A 14269-nucleotide genomic window follows, 5' to 3' on the forward strand; every position below is an offset into this window, starting at 1 on the left:
CCCTTATTGATCATATCATTTGCAAATATTTTCTCCCATTCAGTACGTTGTCTTTTCATCTTGTCAGTAGTTTCCTTTCTTGCACAAAAGCTTTTAAGTCTAATTAGGTCCCATTTGTTTATTTTTGCTTTTATTTCCTTTACTTTAGGAGACACATCCAAAAAAATATGGCTGCAATTTATGTCAGAGTGTTCTGCCTATTTTTTCCTCTAGGAGTTTTATAGTATCCAGTCTTACATTTAATCCATTCTTAGTTTATTTTTGCATATGGTGTTAGAGAATGTTCTAATTTCATTCTTTTACAAGTAGCTGTCCAGTTTTCCAAACACGACTTATTGAAGAGATTGTCTTTTCTCTATTGTATATTGTTGCCTCTTTTGTTGTAGATTAATTGACCATAAGCAAGTGGGTTTATTTCTGGGCTCTCTATCCTGGTTCATTGATCTACGTGTCTGTTTTTGTGCCAGTACCATACTGTTTTGATTACTGTAGCTTTGTAGTATAGCCTGAAACCAGGGAGCATGATTCCTCTGGCTCTGTTCTTCTTTCTCAAGATTGTTTTGGCTATTCAGGGTCTTTTCTGTTTCCACACACATTTTAAAAGTATTGTTCTAGTTCTGTGAAAAATGCCCTTGGTAATTTTTTTTAAATAGTGGACATAAGTAAATGCATATAGGCCCAAGGGGCATGCTCCTTGTACTCAGACTTCTCTATCACTTCTCTATCCCAGACTGTCAAATGATTATTTCGTTTTCCCAAATACCTGGAATGACTTAATATGTAATTTTCTAAGTTTTAGGGCTCCTCATCCTTTCCTGGATTAGTAGTTACCCAGATACTGCTCTACCATTTTAGCACTACTGCCCACACTCACAGCTTTATCCAAGGATAGGAGGCTCAGCACAATCTTGAGAAGAGAGGAAGACCCTTAAAGCCAGCTAATCTGAATGCAGGTTGCCCTCAGGGCCTGACCTTGCTCACTGCCCCTGATATCACTCCTCTGACCACCTCAACCTGGAATCTAGCTTCACCTAGAATGTGCTGTCCATAAATCTGATACAATCCACTCCTATACTTGTGGCCTGGCTTTTCTGTTATTTATTTAAATGTGTGATGTCACTTCTGCTCAATTTGATTAATAGATATCCAGTGACATTTTTACAAGAAATGATGTTCCCAGAATGCATCCTTTCCACCAAAAAGTTTTACTGTATAAACAAAACAATGCTCTTCATTTGGTATCTTCTCCAACTCCTTCCAATCAAAACATATTTGCCCTGCCAAAGCAAAAGGTCAGTTATCATCATTTTTGTTTAATAGGGAGAACAGCAAAAAACATTCCAAGGATAATAAAATTAAAGTTGGATGTTAGATCAGCATCTGTCTCGCTCCTGCTGAAAACCTAGTAGAATACATACGTCCACCTTACACTAAATAAGCAGAATTTTTCTTCTTTTCCAATTGTAGACTTAACAATGGCCAGCTTCACTGAACTGAGGAGTCAGTTTCAAGTGTACTGAGGTGTACAGCAGTGTACACGCATGGACAGGCACCTTCCCAGGGCTTAAGATGTTGGCTGCAGACACAAACAGCAGAATTCAGTTTCCTTTGAGTGGGTTCCTCTCCCTGCCTGACAGATAACAAGGGGTGCTACCCCACCAATTCTTTCTCCTGAACTCTTTCTTTCAGCCAAGAAACAGGTGAGACATTCTACTGATCTGTGTTTGTAGGAGTAATGCACTGAGAAGGGGAAGTGAACCTTCATTTCAAAACAAGCAAAGGAGTCCTGTTTCAAAGAAGCATTTAATTGAGTTCAAAACTGGATATAAATTAACTACAGAATACTTATGAAACAATATCTTAAGTTCCTTCACTTTCTAAAATTCTGAGATACTGTAAAATATATTAAGTAAAAGGGGTAATGGGAGGTCAAAATAAAGAATTTATTGCTATGTAAACAGTCATTTCCTTAAAAAAAAAAAAAAAGGTTTGGATCTTGAATTTAATGAAGTTCTTAAACTCCCAAAGGAATGAAAGAATTTTAACATCTGGGTTGAGGTACCCAAAGTAAATTTGTTATAACAGTAAGTAAAACAGAAGTAGCATTTTCTGTATGTCACACAACTGACCAATGTGTAGAATTAGCTTAAATGAGGAACAGTTTGAGTATCTTGGGTCATCAATGACTATAGGTCACCAAGATGCTTTCGACCTGGTCAGAACACCACAATGTGTTGTGATTAAATAAGTTCCCCTGAATACCAATATGGGTTACTATGGCGAACTGGTACCAAAAGAGACAGGAAAGAATAGGCAGGTTTATCTCACATCCACACCAAGACTGGAGTGATTCCACTCCTAACTCCTTCTTAGCAGATAATTTTTGTCCTAAAATGACACTGTTGGTGAATAAGTGAGCTCAATTTTTAACCTGATCCACAGAGCAGGTCTCTCAATTTCACTGTACACACCAATAATTTTATTCTTGTATTTAATTCTGCATATAATTTTGAGTCCTACGAGATCAATGTCTCAAAAAAGTCATGATGTGTACGCTTATATCTTCACCATTCATTCACTGATTTATTTGGCAAATATTTAACTGCATACCTAATCATATGCTAGGTACTACAGTAAGCAGTAAAATTAAAAGGGGAAAAAAGAAGTCCCTCCTTTCAATGAGCCTTATGACCTAGTGAAGCAACAGAGGGCAAACAATCACAACTGCAGGTGGTCGATGCACACAACATAGGAGGGCTTGCGGTAAACAGTGCCAAGACCTCTGCTTAGAGGGGTCAGGAAAAGGCTCCTAAAGGTAGTCCTGGAGATAAGCCTTGAAGAACAAGTTGTATTTTAAAAAGAGGAGAAGAGAAGTAAAGGGCTATGTAAAGCCCTGGAGGCATGAAAAAATAAGAGATAAGTCAGAGATCTAAAAGGAGCTCATTATTATTGTATCTGGAAGTGTGAAGGGTTAGAGGAATGGGGGGTGGGGTGTGGTGTACTGAGACTGTAGTGTAGGACTGCATGGAGAATGAGATGCAGCTTCTGTTCCTGAGGAACTTACAGTCTAGTGGAGGAAACAGACCTCCAACAGTTCATTTCAATGAGGCTGATGTCATGGTGGAAGAATAAACAGCAAACTGTGACTGGACAGGCACAAAGGAGGGCCTTAAACACCATACAAATATGTTAAAATTTTATCCCACAGGCAACAGTGAGTCTGAAAAATTCTAAATGGGTACCAATCACAACAGTGGCAGCGTGGATGACTGGAAGGTACAAAGACAAGAGCAGAGCAATACAGTACAATACTTTGGAAGACCAATACAAAGGTGTCTGCCAGAGCCCAGGCAAGCAATGTGATGGGCCTGAGCTAAGCTGCCCTACTGTGGCAACTATGCTTTTCTAGCAAGGGAAATGGGAGGTGATTCTTTCAAATCTATCATTAAAAGAAGAAAAAGAAAAATCCAGAGCAATATTTTCTGAAATTCCTTGTATTCAAGGGCTTAGAAAGAAGTTATATCAAGCTTTCCTTGAAAAAAGAGTCAAAAATAACGAGTTTAAATTTTAGTACAGATAAACTTAAGGTCAATGATAGGCGTAGAGGTAAGCAAATAATGGAATATAAGTTTGATAGAAAATTATATACACATTGAAAATGACAATAGGAGACTACAAAAACCTGAGGAACTTAAAATATATGTAGAAAAGGCAGGAAAAAAACTATGTGTAGTACAATTTAGTATAGTATATAAAATATATATATGCTGACAGACTAAAAGAGAAAAAATGAAAGTTAAAATAATTTTCTATTATTTTTATTCCATTTATTACAACAATAGAATAAAATGAAATGAAAAAAACAACACAGATTAATGTTTATTGTATCTAATGGGCCCCACCCAGATGGGTTACATCCAATTTCTGGTTCCAGTTTCCTACAATGGCTTTTACAAATGGTCCTATTGTCCAGCTACATTGTTATTAAAATACAAAAAAAGGGGGGAGGGGATACGTTGGCTTAAAAAACCCTTAAAATTCATATTAAGAACAGCTATCTCGTTCCTGATACAAAGACAAGGAAAATTCAACATGCTAAAGGGACTCAAAGTCAAAGACACAGTGGAAACAAATCACACAATTTTTGCAAGTGCATTTCTCTTGAATCCTTAGGGGAAAAGTCTCTGGAAAATGCTTTTGACACCTAAGGGCTTTTAAGCCATTTAAAAACAATTGAACCAGTCAACAAACATGCCATTTATTGAGCATCTATAAGCCATGCATTTAACACTAAAGATACAAAGGGAAAATAAAACATAGTACCTGCCCTCAAGGAGCTCACAGTCTAAAAGGAGAGAAAGAATGGCTACAAACAATTGCAATCAAGTATGCTCAGTCCTCTGTTAGAGGTATGTACAAGGTACTAAGATAAGCAAAGAAAAGAGGTAGAATGAGAAATCAGGGTAAGCTTCAAAAGGGAGTTAGGTCTTCAATGAGCTACAGAAAGGGAAAGAAGACTTGAATAGCATATGCAAGGAAATGTGAAATGTGAAACAACAAGGCAAATGTGGATAATTTTAAGTTATTCCCTATGATGCAAAGAGTGAGGGAAAGAGCAACAGGAAATGAGGTTAAAAGGGTAGCAGGTAACAAATCACAAAGGGCCTTGTATTCGAATTAGAGAATCTGGCTATTACTAAATTTTGTCAAATCTATATAAGATGCACCATTACTTTATGTACGTAAGAAAGAAAAAAAAAAGCTTTATATTGGGGTCTATCAATAAATTTAATAAAATACTCCTGCATAAAGCTATACTACCAAAGGGCAACAGCCTCAGTGTAAGATAAAGAAATAAACCAGCCATGTAGAAAGGAACAGCATGAAACTATATTTCTCAACTTGCCCTTAGGTGGAAGGAGGGGAGAAAAAAACCTCTCGCTGAGAACTGAATTCCAAGCTGGTCTACAGCCTACTTGTGTGGTCTAAAAAAACAAACAAATAAAACTAAAGCTACCAGTGTGGTCCAAAAACAAACAAATAAAACAAAACAAACAAGACTTTAAGGTGGTCTCAGGTTGGTCCCCAGATGCCTGGCAAAAACAAGTAGAAATTCTCTATAGACAAACCAGATTTTAATCCACGAGAAAAGCAATTTAAGATGTAATCTCATTTCAAATATGGCAAAGGTACATCTTAGAATCGATGAAAAATAGTAGATCTTACAGCCAGCCTTGAATCTGGAGACGTTTCAGAATCACCTGGAGAACTTTTTAAAAAAACTTATTACCAGTCTGCATACCAGAGATTCTCATACAGGGAGGCCTGACACAGCCCTAGAATCTCTATTTTAACAAACTACTAAAGGTTGTTTTTCTTTAAACACAGCCAGACAAGGTACCAAGACACCAGCATTCTGTCTGCAAAATTAGCTGAAAATTCCTATTGTAGAATAAAGAACAACAGTAGGATTTTAAGCCACATCATGATTTGATCAGATGGACACTTTAGGAAGACCACTCTGGTGCCAGTGGACCTGTGGAGAAGATAGGTTAGAAGAGGGTAAAGATAGGAGATGGTGGATAGTAAACAGAACAGTCAGGAGATCAGTGAAACAGTTTTAAGGCAAAAGATGGTGATCATTTAAATAGTAACGATGGGGACAAAAATAAGAGGATCGAAGGAGGCAGAATTAGAATTCCATAAAAACTACATGAAGGTAGAAGTGTAGGATCAAATTCCAAAAATTTTAGAAGACTTGCCCCTAATCAGCATAATTGCCACTAGGCCTTGAAAAATACATTTTTATTTGGGTATGGTAATCTACCACCTTTTAGCTGTATAATAAAGTGTAAGTGCTATAGAAAATCCTGTACTACATAACTATCAAATGTTCCAAATGCAACTCACACTCCAAATGATCTTGAAGTTGAGATGTAAGCATAGAGGGATTTTATTCTTTCATGTTTAACATTTCTATAAATCAGTGCATACGAACTGAAAAGTTAAAATCTCTTTGGGCAAAAAGAAAGGATTTTTCACTGGTTGATAAATTTAAATTACAAACAGAAAACAATGAATTAACAAACTTACGCTGAATATGAATGAACTGCTTTGGCTGTTTAAACTCTCCTTTGTACAAGCGATTGTAATAGTTGACATTGCTCTCTGCCTCAGGAACTGGAATGACCATGCTCTCTTTTTTTTCTCTGAACACTTGCTGTGCTGAAATAGCTCGCTGTAAATGATGTTCCTGGAAAATGTAAAGTAGGCAACATGAGTTGTTTTAATAATGTCAATTCAATGCAAAATTCTATTTACAATTTACTTTGTTTAATAATTGCACAGTGCTTTAAGAATCAATTCTAAACAGTTCCTTTGCCACAGACCTTCAGAAAACATTGCTATCATTCTCCCTTAATACTTGTACTCATACTGATACCATGTTAGATGATTACAATTTTAATAAGTAGGATTTTTAAAAAAAATATTAAATATTCACAAACTAGAATTTAACATCTCAAGAATTTAACATTGCAAGAAAATCGATCCCCTGTTTGCTAAATTAATTGCGGTGTTTATCACCAATAACAAGATGACAGAAAAACATGCAAATAACAGGAAAAGAATTTGTATCACAGATTTTAAGTATCTTCTGCATTTATATACCTCAAACTTCAACAGTACAAAATTCTGAATAAATCAAAGAAAAGATAAAATTATATTCAATAGACTATATTACTATCACGGCAGGAAATATTTTTTAACAAAGGTGAAACAAAAAGTTCTTATAAAATACACCCAGATTCTAGTAACTTTTCATTACCTCCACCACTTAATGGACACTTTCTCCCTTGACCCACTATGGACCATTCCCAACAAAGCACCTTTACCTTGTGGAAGGCAGTAAATTAGGTCATGTCATTCCCCAAAGGATCCCCTTCATATTTAGATTAAAGTTTAAAATCACTCAACGCTTACAAGGCTTTATACCTCTCTGACCTTATTTCCTACTTTTCTCCTTCCAAACTTTATTCTAGCCACACTTCTCCTCTCCTTTAAGGTTCCTAAATATCCAAATGGATTGTTTCTGAAATTCCTTCAAGTCTCATGTCATCAGAGAGGCCTTCTGTTATTTCCTTACCTAAAAGAGTACTGGCATATACCCAGAGAAAACCATAACTCAAAAAGACACATGCACCCCAATGTTCACTGCAGCACTATTTACAATAGCCCAGTCATGGATGCAAACTAAATGCCCACTGACAGACAAATGGATAAAGAAGATGTGGTACATATATACAATGGAATATTACTCAGCCTTAAGAAGGGACAAAATTGGGTCACTTGTAGAGATGTGGATGGACCTAGGGACTGTCAAACACAGTAAACTTAGTCAGAAAGAGAAAAACAAATATCATATATTAATGCATATATGTGGAATCTAGAAAAATGGTACAGATGAACCTGTCTGCAAGGCAGAAATAGAGGCACAGGCGCAGAGAACAAATGTATGGACACCAAGGGGGGAAGGGGGGGATGAATTGGGAGATTGCGACTGACATATATACACTAACTAACATGTATAAAATAGATAACTAATGAGAACCTGCTATATAGCACAGGGAACGCTACTTCACTTCGTTGTGCGGTAGAAACTAACACAACATTGTAAAACAACTATATCCCAATTAAAAAAAAAGAGAGAGAGTACTGGCTATGCTGCAATGCATAAATTAAGATTTATTTATCAGCAGCCATCCTTTCAACACATTTCAGAGTACCTGGCAGACACCAGATACTACTCCCGTCCCTGAGAATTATGAGTGAATGAGAGACAGACTTTGCTATTAAGGAACTTAGGTAGTGAAAGAGAGATACCTGAGTATGCGATCTGAGCTTGACAAGTGTATCTCTTTTCAATTAGTCAAACCACTCGTTTTGGGAGGATAAAGATGTCCAAAGAAAGTAAAATGTAAACTAAGAGTTTTAGGATCAACAGGGATTTTTAGCAAGGCAAAAGAGGAGAAGAAGAAAACAACTCAGGCAGAGAAAATAGAATATCCAAAATGGACAAAAGCCCAGAGACAGTCAATAAAAGGCAAATATTGAACAAAGGGACATGAGGGTGGGTGCTGGTTTAGATCTGAGAGTTTCTTCACCTTCAGTGCAAGGAAGAAATATGTTTTTCTTCATAGGGTAGAATCCCAAGTTGGAGCACTAAGTAAATTTCCCCACATAAAAACTACTATTGATTTAGTTAAAATCTATTAGTACTCAAAATTTTGAGTCGTCTAAGAAGTTGTGATGGGATCAAACATGCAAACAAACAGCATCAAGAAACTAGAAAGCCAGGCCTTGACTGAGGTTGGCAATCTCTAACATTATTTAAGCCTATACTTTCCTATTACCTTCATGATATTTCACCTCTCCTAGTTAAAGAAAGTGATGCAATATGCAATGCCACCCTGCATTTATATGTTTTACAGCTCTCGAAGTACACCCACAATCACATGTCTATTAGCTCCTTACAATCTGGGGACACAGGCGTAGATATTATCTCATTTTGTAAATGAGACTCAGGAAACAAGTGACTTGCTCTTAGCAAATAGGAATGATATGTAAGAGAGCCAAATTTCAGGACTCTGATTCCAGTGTTCCTTGACTATTCCATCCTTATTAGAAAAGTATGACAGATAAAAAAACATGTTCTTGTAATGCTAATAATCTACAGACACAGGTAAAAAAAGGAAACTGAGCACATTTTTTATTTGAAGAGATTCTTTTGATATATATTTGACTTTGCCCTAAATACATTTTTAGGTATTATCCAATTTTGAAATACATCCTTAATAGATTAAGATTTAACATTAATTTTACAAATGAAAAAACTTAAAAACAGATCATGGATGACTCCCTTCTTAACGCGGCCTACAGATGACAGATGCAGCCAGAAATTAAGAGGCCAGATCATGACACCTCCCCCATTTTAATCTACAGACTAATCAGTGGCAAACATACAAAAGGCTCAAAGTAGGTACCAGTTTTGATTTGTCATTTTATTGGGGGAAGATGTTGACAGGAGTAATGCTGATTCCTTGTTACATGCTGCATCATACACTGGTGAGGTTACCTAATTTTTAAAAATAACTAAAAACCAAGCACTACCTAATTTCCTTTCCTTTAAAAAAGCATGCCTTTGACCCACTAACTCCACTAATGGAATTCATCAAAAGGCAACAAACAAATGGGCAGCACCGACTAAATGAAAATGCTCACCATGGCACTGTTTATAGCACCAAAAAAAAAAAAAAAGTCTAAATAGCAATAAATACAGACTTAGTACATCTATTATGTCATATCCATAAAATGGAACTCTTAGGTAGTAGAAAAAAACAACATAATTTAGACCTCTATTGACACGAAAAAAGCCTGGAAGAATAAAGAATAGAACATTCCACAAAATGCTGTAAGTATTTCTTCTTTGTCCCCTTTTGCAGTTTCAGAAATTTTCTATAGTAAATAGTAAATCTACATTTCTTCCATAAACTAAAAAAAAAAAAGAAAAATGCTATAAAAGTTTAACATCCTAAATGAAAGGACTCTCCACCAAAATACACAAAAATCACTTCTCATGGTTACTTTGACATTCTGAAATATCCTTTTGAAACCTACCATATTGTACCTAAACACGTTTTGTGTTTCCCTAGAAATATTATACTTTCTCTGTACTTTATACTTTTCCTAGTAACACATGAAATTACATGAAAAGCCATTAAACGCAAACTAAAAGATGCTAAATAATTAATGACTTCTAGTCATGTATAATAAGTATCAGGCACAATCCTACAGGGACAGAGTAGAAATATTTTTTCTTTTGGAGATGAGTACACTAAGACTCTATGATTTCTATGACGGAAATCAGCAGGACTGAAATTTGAATCATTATTTGTATGTCTCTTTTCCATCTTGCCAAGCTCATGCCCCAATTTGTAGGGTTTCAGAAGGTATTGGGTTAGGCTGCATACAAAGTCAAACATTATTTGTTGATGTTTTAAAAATTTACACCCAAAATTCCCAATTAAAGATACCTGACTGAATAATACATTTACCTACTCTACCTCACTATAATAGTAAACTTACTAGTAAAGGACTAAGAAACTTTAAAAGCCACTATAACAAATTGAATTAGAAATGAGCCATCAGCACAAAACAGAATACCGCAAAATTCTGGGAGATCAAAATCAAAAGAGGAAGTTTCAAATCCTTGCAGAGAAGAAAAAGATAAAAACTGAGACCACCTCACCTATCCTGCAGAAAACCAAATGATGGGGATTTTGAAACACTAGCTAGAAAGAGCCAGAATGAGACAAGTTATTCTCTGCCTACTCCTCAAAAGCAGATCATGCTACACAGTCTACACAGACAAAAAAGGGAACCATTGAACTAGGAATGTTGTGAACCACCCCAAATCCACAAAAAATGAACAGAAGAAAACCTAGTAAGTCTAGTACTATTATTAAAACCCCAAAAACGAGATTCAACTATACATCTAATAATGAACTCTCTCTACTCCAAAGTGGAGGTGGAGAAGAAAACTTTAAGAATGTGCCACACTTAAATATCCTCGAAAGAAACACTTACGAATATGAAAAAAAAAAGTCACCTGAATAAGAAACTTAAAAACTAAAATCAGAGAAGGGGGCAAAAAACTCAGGGAAAAAAAATAGCAAGAGTTGACTGAACTCAGGAAAGAAAGAAAAAGACAATTACCTCAGAGATGAAAACTAAAATTACTAGAAGCCCAATGCAAAATGTACTCAAAGACATAAGTGTGTTGTATAAAGGCTGTCAAATAATCAAGAGAATAAAAATAAGATGAAAAAAGAACTAAAATGAGTAAGAAAGAAAATGATAGGATACAAAAACAGGCAAAGAACAAATGACATTGATATAATTGGAGTCCTTGAAGAAAGAACAAAAAATGCAACAGAACTAGTATTTAAGATAAAAGATATGAATCTACTTATCCAAAAAAAGCCCAACAGGGAGCAAAATGGCACACAAGAACTTGCATAACCAGACAAGATCTGATACTGTTTGGAGTAATCAGGAGAAAACATTCTGCTCACAGCTTCTCCCTTGGGAGGGAAAGAGAAGACTGGAACGTGTGTCTAACATTCCAGCTTTTTGGGAAGTTGCCCAAGGGACTATCTTCTGTCTCACTTAACTCAGAAGGCTGACTGAACCAGCATTCTTTGGATGCCTGGGGGTTGTGGAGAATAAAAAGAACTTAAGAGTCTTGCTACAACACCAGAAAACTTGCAGTACCACTGACAAACACCAGAGGGAGCAAAAGATTACAACAAGATCCAGATAAAGAAACAAGTAAACCTCTCTAACTGGGAAATTATGTGCAGATGCCCAAAGAAGATGTATCTCCAGAAAAGGTTTGAGGGGCTTCCAGACCCCCTAACTGAGTTGATTGGTAAGGGCCTTACCCTGTACGAAGCCAATTCATAAAGACTGGGAGTGGTGGCTACTTTTTCAAATGCACAAATTACAACAAAAATTAAAGGCACATGAAAAAACAGGAAAAAAAATGGGTCAATCAAAAGAACAAAATAGGGCTTCCCTGGTGGTGCAGTGGTTGAGAGTCTGCCTGCCGATGCAGGGGACACGGGTTCGTGCCCCGGTCCGGGAAGATCCCACATGACACAGAGCGGCTGGGCCCGTGAGCCATGGCTGCTGAGCCTGCGCGTCCGGAGCCTGTGCTCCGCAACGGGAGAGGCCACAACAGTGAGAGCCCCGTGTACCGCAAAAAAAAAAAAAAAAAAAAAAAAAAAAAGAACAAAATAAATCTCCAGAAACTGACCCTAAAGAAATGGAGATCTATGAATTTTCTGACAATAAAAGTTTAAAATAATCATCTTAATAAAGTTCAATGCACTAAAAGAGAACACAAATAGACAACTAAACAAAATCAAGGAAAATGATGCATGAACAAAATGCAAATATCAAGAAAGACATAGAAAACATAAAAAAGACCAAATGAAAAATCTGGACCTGAAAATTACAGTAACTGAATTGGGGGGAAAAAAAAATCCACCCAGAGGGGTTCAACAGCAGAATCAATTAAGCAGAAAAAAGAATTAGTGAACTCAAGGAGAGTTCATTTGAAATTACTGAGTCAGGGGAATTTCAATACTCCACTTTCAATAATGAATATATCAACCAGAAAGAATATCAATAAGGAAACATAGGGCTTCAACAACACAAAGACCAGCTGCACCTAACAGACATAAACAGAACACTTCATACAGCAGCAGAGTACACATTCTTCTCAAGCTCACACAGAACATTCTCCAGGACAGATCACATGTTAGGCCACAAAACAAGTTTTATCAAATTTAAGAAGGCTGAAATTACATCAAGTATCTTTTCCAACCACAATGGAATTAAAGCAGAAATCAAGAACAAAGGGAAAACTGGAAAATTCACAAATATGTAGAAACTGAGCAACATACTTTTGAACAATCAATGGGTCAAGAAAGAAATTACAAAGGAATTTAGAAAAGAGACGAATGAAAACACAACATAACAAAACTTAAGGGATGCAGCAAAAACAATACTAAGAGGGAAGTTTATAGCAATAAATTTCTACCTACATTAAAAGAGATCTCAAATCAACAACCCAACTTTACACCTCAAGGAATGAAAAACAGAACAAACAAAACCCAAAGTTAGTACAAGAAAGGAAATAATAAAGATTAGACCAGAAATAAATGAAATTAAGAATAAATTTTAAAAAATCAACAAAACTAAAAGTTGTTTTGAAAAGATCGACAAAATTGACAAACCCTTACCTACACGAACTAAGAAACACTCAAATACCAAAAATCAGAACTGAAGAAGAGACATTAAAACTGATGCCACGAGGGTGGCGGGGGGATGGGGGGTGCAGTGGGGATCATAAGAGATTACTACAATTATATAACAACAAATTGGATAATTCAGAAGAAACACATAAATTTCTAGAAATATACAGCTTACCAAGACTAAATCATGAAAAAATTAAGACCGTGAACTACAGTAAGGATATTGAATCTATTCAATCAGTAATCAAACACCTCTCAACAAAGAAAAGCTCATCAACAGATGGCTTCACTAGAGAATTCCACCAACATTTAAAGACTCATCTATAATCCTTCTCAAAATCTTAAAAAAAAAAAAACTGAAGAGAAGAGAAAACTTCCAAACTCATTTTATGAGGCCAGTATTAACTTGATACTAAAATCAGAGAAAGATACTACAAGGAGGGTGGGGAACAGGGAAATGGGTAAAGCTGGTCACAAGGTACAAAATTCCAGTTATAAGATTAATAAGTCCTGGGGGTTTAATGTACAGCACAGTGACTACAGTTAATACAGTATTGTATATTTGAAAGTTGCTAGGACAGTACACCTTAAAAGTCCTCCTCACAAGAAAAAAAAGTAACTACATGAGGTGATAGATGTTAACTAAACATATTGTGGTAATCATTTCACAACATATACATCAAATCATTATGTTGTACACTTTAAACTAATACAATGTTATGTATCAATTATATCTCAGTAAAACTGGAAGTGGGGAGGCAGAAGGATACTACAAGTAAAAAAACAAAAAATACAAAAAAACAAACTACAGACCAATATTGCTGATAAATGTCAATGCAAAGGTCCTTAACAAAATACTAGCAAACCAAATTGAACACATGAAGATGATTACACATCATGACCAAGTGGGATTTATTTCTGCAATGCAAGAATGCTCAACATATGAAAATTGGTTAATGTAATACACCATAATAAGAGAATGAAGGACAAAAACCACATGATTATTTCAATTGACATGCTGAAAAAAATTCAACACTCTTTCATGATAAAAACACTCAACAAACTAGGAACAGAACAAAATCATCTCAATACAATAAAGGCCATATATGAAAAGCCCACAGCTAACAATATACTCAATGGTGGAAAATTGAAAGCTGTTCCTTTAAGATCAGGAACAAAGCAAGAATGCCTGCTTTTGCCACTTCTATTCAACACAATACTGGAACTCCTAGGGAGAGCAATTATCAAGAAAGAGAAACACCAAATTGGAAAGGAAGAAGTAAAAATATCTCTGCCCACAAATGACATGACCTTTTATGTAGAAAACCCTAAAGACTTCACACATTAAAAAAAAAAAAAAGTTAGACCTAGTAAACGCATCCAACAAAGTT

The 14269-nt window shown here is 35.8% G+C and overlaps 1 protein-coding gene across 1 annotated transcript in view; it reads right to left on the reverse strand.

Annotated features, from left to right (window-relative positions):
- EPC2 (enhancer of polycomb homolog 2) overlaps nt 1–14269 on the reverse strand; it is a 107016-nt gene that overhangs the window by 58224 nt on the left and 34523 nt on the right. The window contains exon 2 of the mRNA XM_032637925.1: nt 6094–6253. Coding sequence (XP_032493816.1) covers nt 6094–6253 — 160 coding nt within the window. The remainder of the gene's footprint in view (nt 1–6093; nt 6254–14269) is intronic.

This window comes from Phocoena sinus, chromosome 7 (genome assembly GCF_008692025.1).
Source record: "Phocoena sinus isolate mPhoSin1 chromosome 7, mPhoSin1.pri, whole genome shotgun sequence".
Classification (NCBI taxonomy): domain Eukaryota; kingdom Metazoa; phylum Chordata; class Mammalia; order Artiodactyla; family Phocoenidae; genus Phocoena; species Phocoena sinus.